Genomic DNA, 21,627 nt, shown 5'->3' on the forward strand with positions numbered 1-21,627 from the left:
ACATGCGGTACAGGTTTTTAATTTAAAAATGATTGGAGCCCTACATATGGCATACACAAATTGATGCAAGAGTTCAGTTGTCAGGGACCTATCAGCAGGAAATGCTTCTTTGTTGAAAAAAACACAGTTAGAAGAAAGGCTTTGTCATCTAATATCCTGCCCATACTGTATGCTTAATAAATAATAATAATCAGTGCTTTAATCTGATTGCACTCAGTACTACACAGCATTGGCACCTTTTTTTGTATTTTTTTTACTTCTTATTACTAGTTGAGCTAACAAGCGCCATATCCCTAACTCACATTACTAAGCTGCAGTGTGCGCTGTGTCACTAGGCTAGACCTATTACTAGGTGAGCTAACATGCGCCATATCCCTAACTCACATTACTAAGCTGCAGTGTACGCTGTGTCACTAGGGCTAGACCTATTACTAGGTGAGGTAACATGCGCCATATACCTAACTCACATTACTAAGCTGCAGTGTACGCTGTGTCACTAGGCTAGACCTATTACTAGTTGAGCTAACATGCGCCATATCCCTAACTCACATTACTAAGCTGCAGTGTACACTGTGTCACTAGGCTAGACCTATTACTAGTTGAGCTAACAGGCGCCATATCCCTAACTCACATTACTAAGCTGCAGTGTACGGTGTGTCACTAGGCTAGACCTATTACTAGGTGAGCTAACAGGCGCCATATCCCTAACTCACATTACTAAGCTGCAGTGTACGCTGTGTCACTAGGCTAGACTTATTACTAGGTGAGCTAACATGCGCCATATCCCTAACTGACATTACTAAGCTGCAGTGTACGCTGTGTCACTAGGGCTAGACCTATTACTAGGTGAGCTAACATGCGCCATATCCCTAACTCACATTACTAAGCTGCAGTGTACGGTGTGTCACTAGGCTAGACCTATTACTAGGTGAGCTAACATGCGCCATATCCCTAACTCACATTACTAAGCTGCAGTGTGCGCTGTGTCACTAGGCTAGACCTATTACTAGGTGAGCTAACAGGCGCCATATCCCTAACTCACATTACTAAGCTGCAGTGTACGCTGTGTCACTAGGCTAGACCTATTACTAGTTGAGCTAACAAGCGCCATATCCCTAACTCACATTACTAAGCTGCAGTGTACGGTGTGTCACTAGGCTAGACCTATTACTAGGTGAGCTAACAGGCGCCATATCCCTAACTCACATTACTAAGCTGCAGTGTACGCTGTGTCACTAGGGCTAGACCTATTACTAGGTGAGCTAACATGCGCCATATCCCTAACTCACATTACTAAGCTGCAGTGTACGGTTTGTCACTAGGCTAGACCTATTACTAGGTGAGCTAACATGCGCCATATCCCTAACTCACATTACTAAGCTGCAGTGTGCGCTGTGTCACTAGGCTAGACCTATTACTAGGTGAGCTAACAGGCGCCATATCCCTAACTCACATTACTAAGCTGCAGTGTACGCTGTGTCACTAGGCTAGACCTATTACTAGTTGAGCTAACAAGCGCCATATCCCTAACTCACATTACTAAGCTGCAGTGTACGCTGTGTCACTAGGCTAGACTTATTACTAGGTGAGCTAACATGCGCCATATCCCTAACTGACATTACTAAGCTGCAGTGTACGCTGTGTCACTAGGGCTAGACCTATTACTAGGTGAGCTAACATGCGCCATATCCCTAACTCACATTACTAAGCTGCAGTGTACGGTGTGTCACTAGGCTAGACCTATTACTAGGTGAGCTAACAGGCGCCATATCCCTAACTCACATTACTAAGCTGCAGTGTGCGCTGTGTCACTAGGCTAGACCTATTACTAGGTGAGCTAACAGGCGCCATATCCCTAACTCACATTACTAAGCTGCAGTGTACGCTGTGTCACTAGGCTAGACCTATTACTAGGTGAGCTAACATGCGCCATATCCCTAACTCACATTACTAAGCTGCAGTGTACGCTGTGTCACTAGGCTAGACCTATTACTAGTTGTGCTAACATGCGCCATATCCCTAACTCACATTACTAAGCTGCAGTGTACGCTGTGTCACTAGGCTAGACCTATTACTAGGTGAGCTAACATGCGCCATATCCCTAACTGACATTACTAAGCTGCAGTGTACGCTGTGTCACTAGGCTAGACCTATTACTAGTTGAGCTAACATGCGCCATATCCCTAACTCACATTACTAAGCTGCAGTGTACGCTGTGTCACTAGGCTAGACCTATTACTAGGTGAGCTAACATGCGCCATATCCCTAACTCACATTACTAAGCTGCAGTGTGTCACTAGGCTAGACCTATTACTAGTTGAGCTAACATGCGCCGTATCCCTAACTTACATTACTAAGCTGCAGTATAAGGTTGTGGGCCTGATTGACTGCGGCCGATAGTTGCGTTCTGCACATGCGTATGCATCGCAGTCCGCAAACCAGTCACTATGATCGGGACTGTGATCTCAGTGACTGCGCTCACCCATCGCAAAGTGTTTGACAGGAAGTGCCGTTTGGGGGTGGTGACGGGTGAAACGCAGGCATGCCAGGGCGTTACGTAAAATAGCCACTGCGATGCCATACACAGCCTGGTGACTTATAGCGTGAGATGAGGTTACAAATTCCTGAGTAAGGGTCAGAGCTTGTGCAAGTGTGCGTGAGGCTGCGATGGTGCCGATGGTTTCGCAGTCTTGCTAAACATTATGGATGTGTGTAAGGTAAAGTGGGCATCCTTATGTAGTCTAGTGTAATGCATGGGCCGTAGGGGATTTGATACACTTGTGGGCACGTACAGTTGCTAAAAATCACTCAACTACATGAACATCGGTTTTCCATGCGGATTGCATGTCTATCAGCCCAAAGTGCTTACAGTTATACAGGTGTAAGTAGAATTAAGATATATTTTACAAAAACCCAACAAAATACAGTATTTAAGTTGCATTAAGCTAACAATGGCTCCATTTTCAATATATGTTGATTCAGCTAGGATATGTCATACAGGGTTCAGCAAGCGAGGGGAAATATATATTAATATTTTGAGCGACTCATTTTGAACGTGATTATTCTATCGATATTTCCAATGCTAACATGATGTAACTGCACATTCACTATGCACATGTTTGTTTTATGAGATTTGTGCTATGTTCAAACAAGGACTGCAAATATTTGTTATTTAGTTCCATAGCTTTTGAGAGCTGGATGTGATCTACAGTTAACAGATAGGGAAATGATGGCTCTTACCGCAGCATGAGAATCTGAGCTACATAGCACATTGGCAGTTATTCAGAGGTGTTTATGACAGAATTACATACATTTTGCTTACCCCACAATCAATTTCTAACATTGTTAATTAGCTGCTCAAAGAGACCTCATCATGGCAGTCTCCAGTCAGCAGTCTTAGATTGTACGTATTTACTAAGCAGGGTGTTTGTAGTTTGCAATATGCCACACATACTGAATGTGTTTTTACAATTAAACCGCTGGCTTTACGATCCAGCAAAATGGGAGATGAAGACTCAAGTTCTCACGCAAAGTGTGGAATTTTGTCTCGAATTGCATGTGGGTGCGGCCTGGGGTAAATAGCTTGCAGTTTAGGCCAAACCGCACATCAATCCTCCAGAAACCCCCCCAGCTCTGACAGACGAGGGAGTACAAACTGCATGCTGTTTCTGCTATACATTTAAGTTGTGTGATATCCTGCAGAGTGCATGGGGCATGGTGTTGCGTGCTGCAAAGAGTATGGTGTGATGTGCTGCAGTAAAAACTGAGAATATTGTGAAAAGTTATTCAGCGTATGGTTTATCTTTGTATTGTGCTGGCAGTGCTGCAGTACAAACATGTGGGGCAGTTAGATGCGGTACAGTCTGTGGACCTGTTATTAAATTGAATTCAGGTCCAAGTACAAAAAGTCAGGCCTATGCGTGACTGTGTCCCATCATCCTGTGCAAAAGATTATGCAATTGTATGATTAGTGTGGTGTACATAGAAAGTTGTGTGATATGCTGCAGAGATTTAGAGGCACCATGTGATATGCTGCATATTGTATGTAGGGCTGCATTGTATGATTCTAGATTGAGGTTGCATTGATGATATAACGTAAGGTGTAGGTGAGCATTTAGTTAGTGGTGGGGTGGGGTCAATCCCTTTTACTAAAAAAAACCCCTTTGCCTGCTTTGTCCATGAACGCTGCATTTGGAAACCCTCCTTTTGAAATTTTGCATTTGCTCCTGGTTTCGGAAAACCACACTTTAGTAGGTTCCCCCATAGCCATAGTGATTGTTTAGCTGCACTTTGCATTATCCAGAAAGTAACGTAAAATAGTTATTCATATAATATGACTCAGACATGGAAATGTAATTTGCCTTTTGTATGTTCACAGTGAAAAAAAATATATAGATTTTTTTTAATTTAAACTATTATATATGCATTAATTACATCAAAATAATCCACACAACATACTGACTTGCATTTTATACTATCATTTATTGTTTTCTTTTGTGAGGGGCCTGGCAGAGGTCGCGATTATCGCGACCATCGGGTTTGCGAGGAGACCCTGTGCGCTCTCGAGCGGGTCTGAATCAGGCCCTCAATCATTTGGCTCTATAATCATATTTTACAACTTTCAAGAAAAGACTTCCTCCATATGGTTCCCTATGAATCCTATTTAGTCGCCGTAAACAGAAAAGTACTTTACCTATAAGACAGTATTACTTATGCTGGGCATACACTATACAATTATCGGGTCGATACGCTCAAAATCGGCGGATGGCCCCAATAATTGTACTGTGTGTGCGGCTGACCGATGATAAAATATCGATTAGTCAGGCACGCCAGTATGTCCGTCCGATGCCATATTTTGTAAGTTAAAAGTTGGCCACATCAGGCAGTGTATGCCCAGCCGTGGCTGACAGACTGACATTTCCCCCGTTCCTTCACAGGGTAAGAACAGGGAAATGTCTCCTTCCCAGGGCAGGAGCGCAGATCTCGGGGCAAATACAATATCTCACAGTATATGCCCGCGATATCTGCAGGGTGTCAGGCTGCCGGATAAAATATCTGCAGGTCTGACAGGCATTTTATCTGGCAGTGCTTGCCTAGCATTAGTTATTATGTCTAATGAAAACCTACAATTTCAGCAGTATTGTTGCAGACGCACAACAAGTGTGTGTGTGTGTGTGTGTGTGTAACAAGGTTTATTCAGCAAGCAGGATTAAATAAATTATCCCTACCTATACATTTGTATGCACTTCTGCCTTGTAAAAAATGAAACTGATTTTTCAGCCTGCTGTGTTACACCACCATACATACTTCTTCTGAATACATACATACCACCATACATACCACCATACATACTTCTTCTGAATACATACATACCACCATACATACCACCATACATACTTCTGAATACATACATACCACCATACATACCACCATACATACCACCATACATACTTCTTCTGAATACATACATACCACCATACATACCACCATACATACTTCTGAATACATACATACCACCATACATACCACCATACATACCATCATACATACTTCTTCTGAATACATACATACCACCATACATACTTCTTCCGAATACATACATACATACATACATACCACCATACATACATACATACATACATACCACCATACATACTTCTTCCGAATGTTACCTGAGGTAATTTTTTGAGTCCATATTTGCGAGAAATAAATGTACGTTTTAAGGTGTGGTTAGTATGTGACATAAGCGAAACAAACTGCTTCACACTGTAATTTGAACATTTATAGGAAAGCAGAAAACAGATGGAGAACTAGTATTTTTTGATAGTTAATGTTTTCATAATATGTAGTTTTATAGTACAGAGTATATGTGTGATTTCTATTTTCATCATGTCATAGAGAATGGCGCTGTGCCGGTGTACGGTTATCGAAAAACAGTTTTTGAAATAGAAACAATGAGAAAAGAAAATTTGAGAGGAATCATTAAAACCTGGCATCTATGTCGCAGTCTAAACTGATAGTATCTACATTGTTGGTAGTTCTAATATTGATTTCAGTTACATTGTTTGGCTTTTATGGGATACTACAATAGAAAGCATATGTTTGCATTAGCTTGTGTAAGGACTGGAGCAGCGCCACTTCCATTGCTGATCATGGCATTAGTATGTACCTGTAAGAAAAATAGGCTTTAACTTGTGCAATTTGAAAGCTCTCGTTGGTAGTCTCTCCTTTATCATTCACTCCACTTTTCACGGACAGTATGTACTAGTTATTGCATGTGTGTATATGCCTCCGCGCCCGGGGGTATCCAGAGTGCGCACTGGGTGTCACCAGACTCAGTGACGCCTCTGTATGGAAGATACAACATAAATACTATTACTATGTATACTTTTAAAATACATTTTTGGCTTAAAGATTGAAGGAATAGTTAGAATTTGACAACTAAAAAACAGGAGAGGTGTAGAAATTACTATTGAATGGACGCGCAATGCTACCAAATGAACGGGCAAGTCCAGTACATTAATAATATGTTTTACATCAATAATACATAGTCAAAACTGTAGATCTAATCTAAGATTGTATGCACTAAGACTTAAGATTACCGTATTAAACCTTAAACGCTCATTCCCTGTATGATTCACCCTATTCACCGTATGTGTGTATGTATATGTATATATATATATATATATATATATATATATACACAATAATAAACAAATCCTGCACACTCCCAAAATCATGAAATCAATGGAGGGTGCTAAGTCATAATGGATCAACATACATGCTGTATCAAGATAATGATACCGGAAAAAAACAGCACTCCAAAGGTTAATGCAAAAAAAAAAAAAATTTATGTAATTAATTCTCTTGAATGATGCATATCATCTCAAGATGGACTCCGGAATGACAATCACATTTATAGTAGTTTTCAGTCACAAATCAATAAAGTGCAATGTGCCAAGCATTAGCAGCAGTAATAAAATACTTGCGAATTAGTAGCATTCTAGGAGCCCAAGTACATGAGGATATATTGTCAGTGCAGCCCTAGAATGCTACTAATTCGCAAGTATTTTATTACTGCTGCTAATGCTTGGCACATTGCACTTTCTTGATTTGTGATTTATTGATGCATCATTCAAGAGAATTAATTACATTAAAAAAAATTTTTGCATTAACCTTTGGAGTGCTGTTTTTTTCCGGTAACATTATCTTGATACAGCATGTATGTATATATATATATATATATATATATATATATATATATATATATATATATATATATGAAAAAGCTTTATCATTGCAACAGCTCTTAATCATTCAAGTTTGTACAATTAAGGTCTTGAGGTCGACTTAATTCTTATAGCTAGGAGGTGAGCTTTGAAGGCCAATTGCAGTGCACCTGAGGGCTATCTGACATCTGAATACTTTGCCGACCAGCTCTAAATTGATTGTCAATTGGCCTGTTGCACATTACCACTCTGACACATGATGAGCAAGATAACTATTTTACTGCCAGAGCACCAGAAGCATACTCTAAATGATTACCGCAATCCAAAATGAGTGTTCGCTTCAGTCACAATGGAAGGACATCAAAGTACGTACTTTTCTGTACAAAAGTAGTCTATTGCAACATCATTAATCTTGTACTGTTTTGAATTTGTTTTCCTGACCGGCATGGTTTTGTGAAGTACTTCAAGTTGAGAGAGGAAAAAAAAACATTCTCGTTACATTTGGCGCATATCGAAATTTTAAAATACAAACACAGGCAGGGGTGTAGCTATAGCGATAGCACTTCCTTTGACTGTTATGGGGTTTGGCAGCACTGGGGACATATTCCAGGTGAAATAAATATGTTCCATAAAGCTGCAAGCTCAAGAAATAGTTTTTGTTTTTTCTCTTTTTAAACATTAATCTATGTAGCAGAATATAAGAAACATGTTAGTATTTACCAATTCCCTTGTTTTCTTCTTTAAGCTGCTATTAAATCAGGGCCGCAACGAGGGCAGTGCAGCCAGTGCCGTCACAAAGGGTGGAGCGCCCTGGGGGCATTACCATCACAGCCCCTCAACCACTGTATCTGGATAGTCGATTTTGGTGCTTCGGATGCTCCGGCCACAAATCCTGCAACCTGTGCCACTGCTCTGAGCATACTTAGGAGGCTCGGGCTAGTGTGCACTGCTCCGGTCGTGGTCCTGCTGCCCTGCCCTTGGGGAACAGCCTTATGATGGTATGCGTTAAGGCGGAGGGGGCGGCAGTGGCACAGGGCGCACTGAGCCGTTATGAGGCTACCATAGCAACCACAGTCACATGGCACAATGAGCAGAGATGATTGTGACACTCCTCTGAGCTCAGTCCTCACTGAGATTTCGGGGTATACTTACTAATGTTCAATTTTGGATTTGCAGTGTGTTTGACTTTGAATTCGATTTTAATTCGATGTTGCCCATTACTTATAACGCAATCGGCCGATTGTTGCATTTGGCGTATGCATATTATTATTATTATTATCCTTTATTTATATGGCGCCACAAGTGTTCCACAGCGCCTTACATAGTACATAAAACTAATAAGTGAACAAAAAAAAAACCAAGTAATTTACAGTACAGTGAAGGACATTATATACATGGACATGTTATTATTGCTATTGCAATTGGGACTGCAATCGCAGAGGCTACGCAGACTCATCGCAGAGTGATTGACAGGAAGTGCCATTTGGGGGTGGTGATGAGGGCTGGTCGGCCAAACACAGGCGTGTCAGTGTGTTTCAACGGCGTTGCAGGGGCGTGCATATTTTAGCCACTGCGATGCCATCTGCAGCCTGAAGCCTCATAGCGTGCGCTGAAGTAAGCAATTCCTGAGTAAGGTCTGACCTGCCTTAACTGTGCATGAGGCAGCGATGGTACTTGATTGTACCGATGTTTTGCAGTCGTGCTAACCATTACAGATGTGCGTGTAGTTGAAGTGGGCGTCCTAACATAGTGGTGCGGCGGCATTGTGATCGCTCTGGATTAGCATACTATCACAGTTGAACTGCGTGCGTACGCTTTATTGCGATCCGTAATGAATCAGGCCCTGAATCGGATTCAAAATCTAATATCGTTAAAACATCGGTACTTTTACATAGGTGGACACAGGATCGCCTGATTTACTAAGATTCGAATAAAAAATCGAACACAAATCAAACACAAAATCGAACAGAAAATCCCCAAAATAATAGACTAATAGCAGAGAGGCGATTTTAGCTTCTAAACAACATTCTATTATTTAAACCTTCATTATGATGCCTATAAACATAGTGATGATGGATGCTATGCAGATGTTTTTGCAATTGCGCAATTATTGGAAAATTGCGCATGCATATTATTCGCACTGTGCATGCACCAAAATCTAAAAGCGATGCTGCTATTAATGCTTACCATAGTGCAGAGTGATTGACAAACAGGCACCGTTTCTGGCCATTGACGGATGAGCTGTGGCAAAAATGCAATGTGTCGTGGCCGGTTTTGGGGAGTGTCACTGGGTGTGCCTGCAAATCCGTACTCAAGCAGTGTACCTCCGGTGTCTCTGTTCAGGCTGCCATACCACATGTCTGTTGATTTAATTGAGCTGATGGTTATTGAAGGATGTGCTTGTGGGCTGGGAATGTGTACGTAGTTGTTGTGCCTGTGCGATTGCTCCGCGGGCGTCTCTGTACTTTTCAGGGCTGCTGTTTTTTTTAAATAATTTTGCACATCCTCAACGTGCACAATTGCAGCTATAGCTATCGCCATAGCGTACGTCAATGAATCAGGCCATATATTAATAATACTGCAAAGGCTCTATGTGACAGGTACAAAATACGTGAATTTAGATGTTTTCATCAATTTAAAAATAAATCAAGAAACAATTGAGGATTTTCTCTAAGAAAAAGGAACCCAAACATGGTTCACTGTGGCTGTAGGAAGTATGGGCCTCATTCAAAGATGGACGCAGTGCACATTGCTCCTGCGTCTTTGGGTTCCCCAACCCCAAATGGTGACAGGTTGAGGCTTAGGGGGCACCGTGTGCGACGACGCAGGACCTGTTCTACACATGCATAGAAGGGGTCCTGAGCAGTGGAGGCTCCAGAAGTGGAGACTGCAGCACAGTGCAAAATTCAAATAGGGGAGCCACACCAACTGCCAGTGAGTCCCAGCCAGTGATGTTGGGCAGTGTGTGAAATGACAGTTGGTGTAGCTCCCCTATTTGACTTTTGGACTGCACTGCAGCCCCACCTCTGGAGCCTCCACGGATCCTGAGCATGCAAAGGACATGTACGCAAACCAGAATTAGAGGAACCACAGCAGCTTCATGCATGTGATATGTTTTGTCCAATAGGAATACATAAAAAAGTTTTTTTTTTTATTTTGTAATTCTATTTCATTCGATTTTATGTTCAATTCTATAGGTGAATTTATTTTCGATTTTGAAGATTTTTAAGAAAACACTATTCAAAATCGACACATATTGATTTAGAAACTTAATTCAAAATTGAATCTTTGTAAATGTGGGATTTTGACAGTGAGTTTAATCAAACATAAAATCAGGTGCAAAACTGAACTTTCATAAATAAACCCCATAATTCCTCCCCCCCCCCCCTCACACCCTTTTCCATCACCTGACATGATGAGAGCTGTGAGTCGGTGTCTATGTAGAAAACTGTATCTGTACGTGGCAATTGTGTGATTTGGATAAATAATTTGAAAAGTAACAATAAAATGACAGAATATAATTTAGAGCAATTAACAGGATTGCTACTAATGTAATTAGTTATCTGTCTTATTGTTACTGACATAGACACATGCTTGCAGCTCTCAACATTTTAAGAGCAGATCTTGTGTTGAGTATGACGCCTTCATGTTGGTGTGCAAAGGACGCCATCACAATTTTGCTATGGGTCTAGAGCAGGCATGGGGAACCTCAGACCCGGGGGCTGTATAAGGCCCTTGGAGTCATTTGGTCTGGCCCTCGGAGCTTTTCTCTGCTAGCCTCATCTGGCTAGCAGGGTGCCCAGAATAGCACCCTGCAGCCAGAATCTATGCTGCAGTGCCACCAGGAGTGTCCTTATGACGCTTCAGATGGTCACACCGCTGCCCTTACAGCACCCCGGAGCATCCTCAGGATGCTTCGGGCATTGCTATAGTGAACGGCGATTGTGGACCCGCCCCGTGTTGCGTCACATGGAGGGAGCATGGCCTGCATCGGGCCCGCAAATAATTTTAAATATATCAAAATGGCCCTCGGCAGAAAACAGGTTTCCAATCCCTGGTCTAGAGCATTGAACCCTAAACACAATATTTCTTTATGCTCATGAGATAGGGGCAGGGAACATTTGAAAGCACCTAAAACAGCACATAGCTTTTTCAAGGTGGTTATGATTTTAGCACCACCAGAGAGGTGGCATTAACTGCGCCTTTTATTGGACTGTTATTATATGGCATAATTTTAAGCCAGGTAAAATAAGCAAATGGTGCAAAACCAGGACTTTAGCACTACATTAATAAGTGAATTTAATTAACAATTAAACTAATTTAAATAATATGCCTTTTCTGCATAATTGCAGTTAATCTTATAATTATGTGAAAGTCACCATACCTGGCTCAACAACAACAACATAAAAGAAATCATCTGTAAATAATTCCAAGGAGCATGTCTACTAAATGTCGATTTAAATTAATTTTCTGGGGTTAAATTACAAATTCACTAACAGACAATTTTTTATTTGTTTTTTTTAAAGTATTAATTAGTGTGTGATAAAGTGCCAGAGACACAACATGTGTATGATTTTTATCGATTTTAAACTGAATAAAAGTGACCTTTAGTAAATATACCCCCCAAGTGTTTTGGATTCTGATAATTATGAAAATAAAACTTAAATATATAATTTTTCATCCAGGAAATTATTTTTGGTCTATAAAGTCTTTGCTGCTATATTAAATTAACATGAAAAGTTGCTCTCCTTTACGTTGAAGCTCCTTAACCTAAAGGTCTGAAGATGGAACTTTTAATTGTCTACTAAGTGTTCCCTGTATTTGAAATCATTTCTAAATAAATATGCCATGTGACTCATCTCATATTCTAGGGTTTTATAAAAGCATCTGATGGCTTCTGTTTTTAAGCATTTCCATCAGTTTCTCAAGTGTTTAGAATGTGTTATTTCATATATAACAGAAATCTCCCAACACTGGTGTTCGTGATAGAAGTCAAAATGGTCCAAATTAAATGTTGTGCATTACAGAACTGGAGAAATGAAGTTCTAACAGAATGCCTCATTACCTGCCCATAAATGCAGGATGATGGCCATTCCCAGACTACACTGTTGAATCTCCAAACCATGGCCGATTATTGAGGGAAGGGAGGAAAAGGCTGTAATAACATAGTAATCTGCAGTTACGAGAGGCAGGTCTTCTTCTAGGTGTTCACTGCTAGGCGTACAAAAAGCAATGATGAATCATTACCCTCCCAGCTATAAAATACATAACTAATGTGACATAGAGTAGCAAAACTATATATATATACAATATGTATATTTATATATATATATATGTATATTTATATATATATATATATATATATATATATACACCACAGAAATTCCCTTATAGTGCAATGTGTTGTGTATGTGCATTAAGAAACCAATGTCCATATTAAATAAACATCCAGGAAAACTCCATTCTTTCTGTGTTGCAGCTCTCCATATTAACCCCTTCCCCAAAAGGCAGAAATATGCGCATGAAATAGAAGAAATGGAGGCGCACAGACAGTGAATTATGTTTTAAAAGCAGAAAACTTTACTTAAAAAATAGAACCACTCACACAGGACAATGTGATATATGTAAATTTCACAAACAGCGCATGAACAGCAAGTCTCCGATCACAACAGCAAGTCTCCGGTCAGAGTATGAAGCCAAATGTTCCTAATATCACGCTGCACAGCCATACCTGCTTCCTGGATCACGTGATGTCACTGTGGTCACGTTCCACTGTTGGTGCTACTTTGTTGATGCACGTGTGGCTACAGCGCACACAAGTCACAAACACAGAAAAAGATTTTTTTTTTTCAGGCACTTTGGGGGTTACACCACCCTTCAACAGACGAGCCAGCCAGCCCTTTACTTAAGACACAGGTGCACGCTTGGCGCTACTTTGTTGATGCATGTGCGGTACAGCGCACACAAATCACAAACACAAAAAACATTTTTTTTTTTTTTGGAGCGCACTTTGGGGGTTACAGACGAGCCAGCCGGCCCTTTACTTATGACACAGGCGCACGCTTGGCACTACTTTGTTGATGCACATACGGCTACAGCGCACACAAGTCACAAACAGAGATTTTTTTTTTCCAGGCACTATGGGGGTTACACCACCCTTCAACAGACGAGCCAGCCGGCCCTTCACTTATGACACAGGCACACGTGTGGCTACAGCGTACACAAACAGAAAATATTTTTTTTTTGCACTTGGGGGAGCACCCCTGATGGACAGAGCACCCCCTGGACAACACTACAGCACCCCTTTAGGACTACAGCCTTTAAGGGACACTGCACAACACAGCCCAGCCAGCCCCTATAGACTTTGGAGTGGACACAGCCCCTATGGACGACAACAGAAGCACAACTCCCACCCTCCTGTTTCACTGTCCACAGCCGGAGTGAAAAATGGCTGACGATGCAGGGACTTTTTATTGAATCCAAAACCCGCAAGATCCGGAAGGCGGGATGATGAAATTTTGCCTCGATTTCAGATCCGAGTCAGGCGGGAAAACTCGAACCTGACTCGGATCCGGCTCTAATTGGTGGACTCGGGGGTTTCGGATTTCAGAAATCCGAACCCGCTCATCCCTAGTTCTATAGTAGAATGGTGGACTTCCATCTGTTCTTTGAAACATCTTGTTGTCTTTCCCACATAAAATAGCCCACAGGGGCATATAAAGAAATAGAGCACAAAATTGTTTTGACCACTTTCAAATCTTGTATATTTTATTTAAGTGGCTGTGTTTAAAGGTGTGTTGTAACTTAAGTACTTACATGTTACACAACCCAAACACTGGTAGCAGCCCTATGGGTTTAGTAAGCCAATTGCTGTTGCATTTTGTTCCAAAGCAAGACATATCTGTGTGTACTAGATTGTCATGTAGGTTCTTAGCCCAACTAGAACACTCCATAGTTTGTTGTTGAAGCTAGGTAAGTCCTTGTCAGTAGATATAATAGGCCAAATGTCCATAGTGCCTCACTGCTCTACAGGGATGGCCAGGGTACATTGGCTGACCCATGGAATTGTATATGTTGTTGTTGCTTTCTAACAATTGTTATCTAGGTAACTTAAGGACCTCTTGTTTTTGTTGTCCAAGTAACTTAAGGGGGAATTCCCATTTACATTTTTTTTTCACTATTTTAGTAAGTTCAGCATTAAGCTCTTCAATGTTACTGGTGATACGAACAATCCATAACATTTGCTACCTAGCTAAGCCTTTTTTTAACACTGATGGAAGATGGCTTTCGGCTGACAACAGAATATTTCTGTGTGTATCTTTATTATATACTGGGGTGACAATCTCGTTATATAACACTTTAATAACAACAGCCAAATGATATATAGGGCCATATTCAATTTGAGGCGAAAAGTCAGTTGCCGGACTTTTTCGCCATCATCGGAGCTTTTCTGGGCAAAAAAGTATTGGGCGCGTGCCCGCGTATCCCTGTATTCAATTTTAAATAGACCCAGCGAAAAGGTAATTGGCGAAAAGTCCTGTCATTTTTGGGGAAATCAGCCTGTCACCCCCAAAATATGCACTGACATGGGGGATAACTATGGGTACCCCTCAATAGCCCTGCTAAAGGTATTTGGGGTCTTTAAACGGTCTCTATAGGTGCTTTTATGTGTCTTTGACAAAGTGGTGGAGAATAGCATTTATCAAAATTTTTTGGGAAAAATAACTAGTCCCATCAAATTTGGGGTACATGAAAATGGGTGCAAGCATATTTTTAAGTCCCTAAAGTGAACTTTATAAATCATTAAAAATCCACCTGCCGCAACCAACCGCAATAAAAAAAACACCTGGGGCATACTTGGGGACCCCCCCACAGTCTATTTCGCTATTTTAAAAGTTTGTCCCCCAATTTTTTTTTGTTGCCCCCAAAACGAAAGTACATTTTTTGGGGGTGTTCTGTGGAACTTTTTTTTTATTTTTTTGGACACAGAATACCTTTGGGGGAAAGTCCAACGGGTGCAGGGTAGTTTATTTTAGTTTGTACCCCAAAACCCCAATTCTGCACTTTTTTTCGCCACTTATTCTATGGTGAAATCTTATCCCTGGATTTTTGCAAAAAGTCTTTTAAATTGAATACGGGGAAAAGTGAAAACGGTGAAAATTATGTCATCGGCTAAATATATTCGCCGATAATGGCTTTTCGCTACAAATTGAATATGGCCCATAGTCACCTTAGTACAGTTGTAAGTTTATTTAATAGGAGGCTCCATTGTATTTATGTTGACTATAATGTTGGTAAAAGATTCTATATCCCCCCTCCAAAGAATCAGGAGGTCATTGATGTACAGTATCTAATATACAACAACATCCTAGACAAATATTGTCAGAAACAAAAATATTAACTTCTGAAAGGCAAACATAAAGATATTGGCGTATGATATTAGCGCATTCCAAGTACCTTGTCATTGCACATAAACCCTGATTGTGAGGGATAGATAAACTTTTAATGTCCACAGTACATGGTATGGTGTTTGAAGGAATGTCCTTAAGGCATACTTGCCAACTCTCCCTCATTGTCAGGGAGACTTCCTGAAATAGCAGCAATCTCCCTGTCTCCCTGAAGAGTCTACCAATCTCCCTCATTTCACCTTACCCCCATTATTACACTGTTATATAAAAGAAAAAACAGAGATATATACATTGAAATGGGATCATTAGTATAATTTCCCTGCATTGGTTATAAGGCACAATGATCCCTATGGTTACATGTATTTTCTGAGAAGTATCAGTGTGTTTTCATCAACAAGTAGATCTTACTAACTGCTTTGGGGCTCATTTACATGTGGATGTAAATTAATTTTATGACACGCCTCTCAGATGTATCAGTACACGCCCACTTTACCGCCACGTTCATAGGTGGTGCTTTCACAATCTCCCTGAAATGCTTTTTCAAAAGTAGGCAAGTATGCTTTAAGGTCAGCCAAAATATTAAGAAGTGAGGTAGTGTCTTTGAGATTGTTGTTAACAACAACACCTGATTGTACCTGTACTGTATTCAGTTCCCAAAATACATAAAGATTCAGTCAACCCCTCCTGGCAGTCCATATTATCATATTAGTGGAAGCGCGCATTGAGAAAGTACGCTAAAAGATTGCATCAAAACTGGCGAATGTGGCGATAACTTCGCCATGCGATCGCTTTTCGCCGATCGTGACTTTTTGCACCTAATTGAATTCGGCCCTTATTGTTATACCGCATCCATGATGACATCATCCAGGTCCAAATAAGACAAATGCCAGACAAACCATTGAAGGGTATTTACTAATCCAGGAATCCCTTGACAAATAAGCATCACAAATTTTTCCTTTTGGTACAAGCAATATCATATACATAGTGTAACCACTTTTACGCTCATGAATATTACACCAATAGGTGCGTGTTTTTTCTGTACCATTTTAGATTTTCCTGACTGATCTGCCTAATTTGTGTGAAATGTATTTATTATTATTAATGAATTGTCGAAACAATACAATAATAGTACAGATATATATAAACAGTGTCAGGGTCAATGTCAGAAAACATAGTTCAAAAATCGCAATACATCGTTGATCTGCCTAATTAGGATATTGAGGCATATAAGCTGCCACCGAAACACCCAATGGAGGAGTGTACTAAAGAGAAAGAACTCTCTCATCCGACTCATCAGACTATATATGAACTATTGCTATTTAATGTTCCAATGTTTTAATTTTTGTATTACTAGTTTGCAGATGGGGATGTACTATCTAGCTTTATGTTTAGGGAAAGCTCTGTTACTCCCATGCGTTTTCAGTATACAGTATATTCACCTCTATCTTTCAGACTGTATAAATACTAATCACATTTCTTTTTCCAAGGAGAGGAAAATACTCCAGACAACTATTTGCTCCAGGGACCTTTTTCAAGAAAACCCAAAAGGATACGAACTGCTTTCTCTCCCTCACAACTTCTGCGCCTGGAAGGAGCCTTTGAGAAAAACCATTATGTAGTGGGCACAGAAAGGAAACAGCTAGCAAACAGCCTGTGCCTCACAGAGACCCAGGTAAAGCAGGAGTCACAGTAAGCCCTACTGTACTTTACTGTCTATAAACATCACTATACTACTCTTAATATGAATTGTGTTCTACATAGCAGCAACATTTTTTGCCACAAAATAAAAAGCAGTAGTTGCGGCTGCCTGCCATCTTTCTACATTGAATACACGAGGATGATGACTGTTAGAGAACAGCTTAAATATCTTCACTTGGCACATATGGACTGACTAGTCCAGCACAAACATAAATAGAAAGATTAGCCACAACTTTATGGGGGGTATTCAATTCGATGTGAAAATAGCAAAAATCCCACACCTGTGGTGTTGTTCCTGCAGGAGCTGGATTTTTGCTGTTTTTGAGCACTGGGAGGTTGTTTTTTCTTTTATTACTTCTAGCGCACGACCAATTTTTCATAAAATCCACGTTTTTAGGAAAAATTGTGGGAAAATGCTCTGAGACCCCAGTGGCACCCCTCCTAATGATTAATTAAGCAATTGAAAGTTTCCAATTAGCTTAACTAGTCAGTAATTACACACCTTCCAAATTGGCGTCTTCTCCCTCCAGTGTCAGGACCCGGTCTCCTGCAGCAGCGGTGTGTGTTAGTATGTTTTGTGAGTGTGTGTAGTAATGTGTGAGTGTGTGTAAGTATGTGTGAGTGTGTGTAAGTAATTGTGTGTGCATGTGAGTGTCTGTGTGTCCCCTGTGTGTGAAACCCCCCGGAGGCAGCTGCAGGGAGAACCATATCTCCAACTCCTCTCTTTTATTAATAATAAGAGTCTAGGGATGACACTCCTCTCTTCTATTAACAATAAGGGGTACATTTACTAAAGTGAGAGTTTTAGCAGTGGAGATGTTGCCCATAGCAACCAATCAGATTCTACTTAGCATTTAAATAGCACCTTCTAGAAGATAATAGCTAGAAGCTGATTGGTTGCTATGGGCAACATCTCCACTTCTAAAAACTTCTAAATTTACCCCTGAGTGTCTAGGGATGGCACTTCTCTCTTTTATTAACAGTAACAGTCTAGGGGTGGCACTCCTCTCTATTAACAATAAGAGTCTAGGGATGGCACTCTTCTCTTCTACTAACAATTAGAGTCTAGGGATGGCACTCCTCTCTTCTATTAACAGTAATAACAGTCTAGGGATAACACTCCTCTCTTCTATTAACAATAACAGTCTAGGGGTGGCACTCCTCTATTCTATTAACAATAAGAGTCTAGGGATAACACTCCTCTCTTCTATTAACAATAACAGTCTAGGAATGGCACTCCTCTCTTCTACTAACAATAATAGTCTGGGGATGGCACTCCTCTCTTATATTAACAGTAATAACAGTCTAGGGATAACACTCCTCTCTTCTATTAACAATAACAGTCTAGGGATGGCACTCCTCTATTCTATTAACAATAACAGTCTAGGGATAACACTCCTCTCTTCTATTAACAATAAGAGTCTAGGGATGGCACTCCTCTATTCTATTTACAATAACAGTCTAGGGATAACACTCCTCTCTTCTATTAACAGTAACAGTCTAGGAATGGCACTCCTCTCTTCTACTAACAATAATAGTCTAGGGATAACACTCCTCTCTTCTATTAACAATAACAGTCTAGGGACGGCACTCCTCTCTTCTATTGACAATAACAGTCTAGGGATGGAACTCCTCTCTACTATTAACAATAAGAGTCTAGGGATGGAACTCCTCTCTTCTATTAACAGTAACAGTCTAGGGATGGCACTCCTCTTTTCTATTAACAATAATAGTCTAGGGATGGCACTCATCTGTTCCATTAACAATAACAGTCTTGGGATGGAACTCCTCTCTTCTATTAACAGTAACAGTCTAGGGTTGGCAGTGGGACTGTTCTCTTCTAAAAATGGTCTAGATGGTATTTCTCTCTTCTTTTACCAGTCTATAGATGGCACTCTTCTCTTATATTAACAGCCTGGGGATGTTAATCTATAAGTGGCAGTCTTCTCTTCTATTAACAGTCAAGAATGGTACTACTCTCCACTACTCTCTTCAAAAAACAGTCTAGGGATGGTACTTCTCTTTTCTTTTAACAGTCTAGAGTTGGCATTATTCTCCTCTAATCACAGTCTAGGGATGCTACTTCACTCTTTTATTAACAATCTGTAGATGGCAGTATTCTCTTCTATTAACAGTCTATGGATAGCACACCTATTTTCTGTAGAGTATTTTTATACATAAATATATTCATTTGTACATTTTGGTCATTGTATGGAGACTATTACACCAATAAATACTGCAAAATGTTCTTTCTGGTTGAAGTGATTTAAGTTTGCAAAGCATTTTTAGAGGGAACTGGCAAATAAGTATCAATATGATTTAATTTAGTGAAAATGTTTCCACTGCAAGAGATTTTTTTTAATTTGACAACTGTTTTTTTTTTTGTAGGTAAAAGTGTGGTTTCAGAACAGAAGGACAAAGCACAAGCGGCAGAAATTAGAAGAGGAAAGTCCAGATACTCAGCAAAAGAGGAAAAGTAGCCAGCATGTTAGTAGATGGAGGGTGGCAACATGTCAGAACAGCCCCAAGGACATTGATGTCACATCAGATGACTGATATCACATATTACATGAAAATGGACTATCATATTGTGTGGTCAGATGTTATCTGCAGTAAATGAGCTCAGTCATTTACCCAGCTTGTAGTAGGAACAATGGACAATGCACTTGTGTCAAAGTTTGTAATTTCACTTAATGACACTTCCCTGGACATTCTGGCCAATCATTTGTGTTCTTCTAACATGATGCTTTATGGCTGTGTAGATACATTGGTATTGCCTACACTTATATTCAATAGAAAGTGAACCAGATGGAAACGTCTAAGAACTGTCAATCAGAAGATGATAGCAATACAACAATACTTTTACCTCAGGAATCCACATTGTGTACTAGATAGAAAAAATTTAAATATATATTTAAACATGAAAGATGTGGCAATTTAAGGGGATAAATTGATATTAAACATGGACACAGTTGTTACTAAGATTATTTATTGTTATACATACATATTCCTCAGGAATGCATACTAAAGTAGCTATTAAAAGGCATGAAAAAATGAATACTTCATTATAGATTCCCTACTTTGTCTTCTGTTGTAACGTTCCCCTATATGGTTATAAATTCCCCCTACCTCTATTCATAGTTTCACAATGGCTTCTTATTAGGGAAGTAGTACAGAGCATGTTTAAACCCACTGCAGCATGCAATTAATGGGTATTAGCAGGTAACATAACCACAGTGATCAAAACTTAGAAAGATAAAAGAGGGTAATATTCCTTTGTAGGACATTTCACTACAGAATGAGCAGTGTCACCTAATTATGTAGAAATGCGTGTGCCTATCTGGAAATGCCTCATAATTGTGTACCACACGTCTGACAAGTCTTATATAAATCATCTTGCTTGAATAATGCACTCTAAGAATATCGGTTGTTACACACTTGTTAAGAAATGAGAACATTATGGTGCAGTTGCATATTCCATAGCATTAAATAGAGAACAAGTGTGCGTGCCATTATGCATGGAAAGCCCTACACAGCTGACACACATTACACTGACTCTTATACCACTAGTGCCATAGTTACAAACCAGAATCTTCTGTGACACTTACATTGCTAGTGCCATGGTGACCCACCAGATTATCCTGTGACTCTTATCCTGCCAGTGCCATTGTGACCCATCAGAATCTTCTCTGACACTTACACTGCCAGTGACATGATCTCCTGACTCTTGGGGGTAAATTTCTTAGGTTCTGATTTTCTGTGCGAGTATGTACTCCCATAGTCTCGCTGCAAGTATAATGCAAGCTTGTTCCAAAACTTGCAGTATGCAATATCCTGCGAGTTGGAAGGTGCAAGTTTTTGTGAAATGCGAGTTCATGCGGTTTTTATGCTATTGTTACTGCGGGAAAACTCACAAACTGTAATGCAAGTTTCATTACAAGTAGCGAGTTAGTCAATATAACCATTAACAGCAGCGTGTTTGATAGATCAGTGAGATCCATACAGGCTTTTGTGTATTAAAAGAGAATGAAAAATGTTGTGGGTTCCCCCCCCAAAAGCATAACCAGCACGGGCTCTGTGAGCCGATCTTGGCTGTGAAAAAATTACAAATAAACCCAATAGGGGGCCCCCATATATTCATCAACCAGCACCAGTCCTTATTGTGGAAATATGTGGGACAAACAGAGGCGTAACTATGGTCTTCGGCACTCAGGGCAAGATGAAAAATGGCGCCCCCCCCACACACACGCACACACTAAAGTACATGTGTGCGCCGAAGGTGTGCGGCAAAA

General features: G+C 40.3%; 1 protein-coding gene across 1 annotated transcript in view; it reads left to right on the forward strand.

Annotated features, from left to right (window-relative positions):
• The window catches only part of LOC148435844 (homeobox protein EMX1-like), a 35,642-nt gene extending 15,268 nt beyond the window's left edge, over window positions 1-20,374 (forward strand). The window contains exons 2-3 of the mRNA XM_088465443.1: window positions 17,125-17,309; window positions 19,724-20,374. Of these exons, the coding sequence (XP_088321569.1) occupies window positions 17,125-17,309; window positions 19,724-19,891 (353 nt within the window). The 3' untranslated portion in view covers window positions 19,892-20,374. The remainder of the gene's footprint in view (window positions 1-17,124; window positions 17,310-19,723) is intronic.
• The last annotated feature ends 1,253 nt before the right edge of the window (window positions 20,375-21,627 follow it).

This window comes from Taudactylus pleione, unplaced genomic scaffold (genome assembly GCF_031769625.1).
Source record: "Taudactylus pleione unplaced genomic scaffold, aTauple2 ptg001990l, whole genome shotgun sequence".
In the NCBI taxonomy this organism is placed as follows: Eukaryota; Metazoa; Chordata; class Amphibia; order Anura; family Myobatrachidae; genus Taudactylus; species Taudactylus pleione.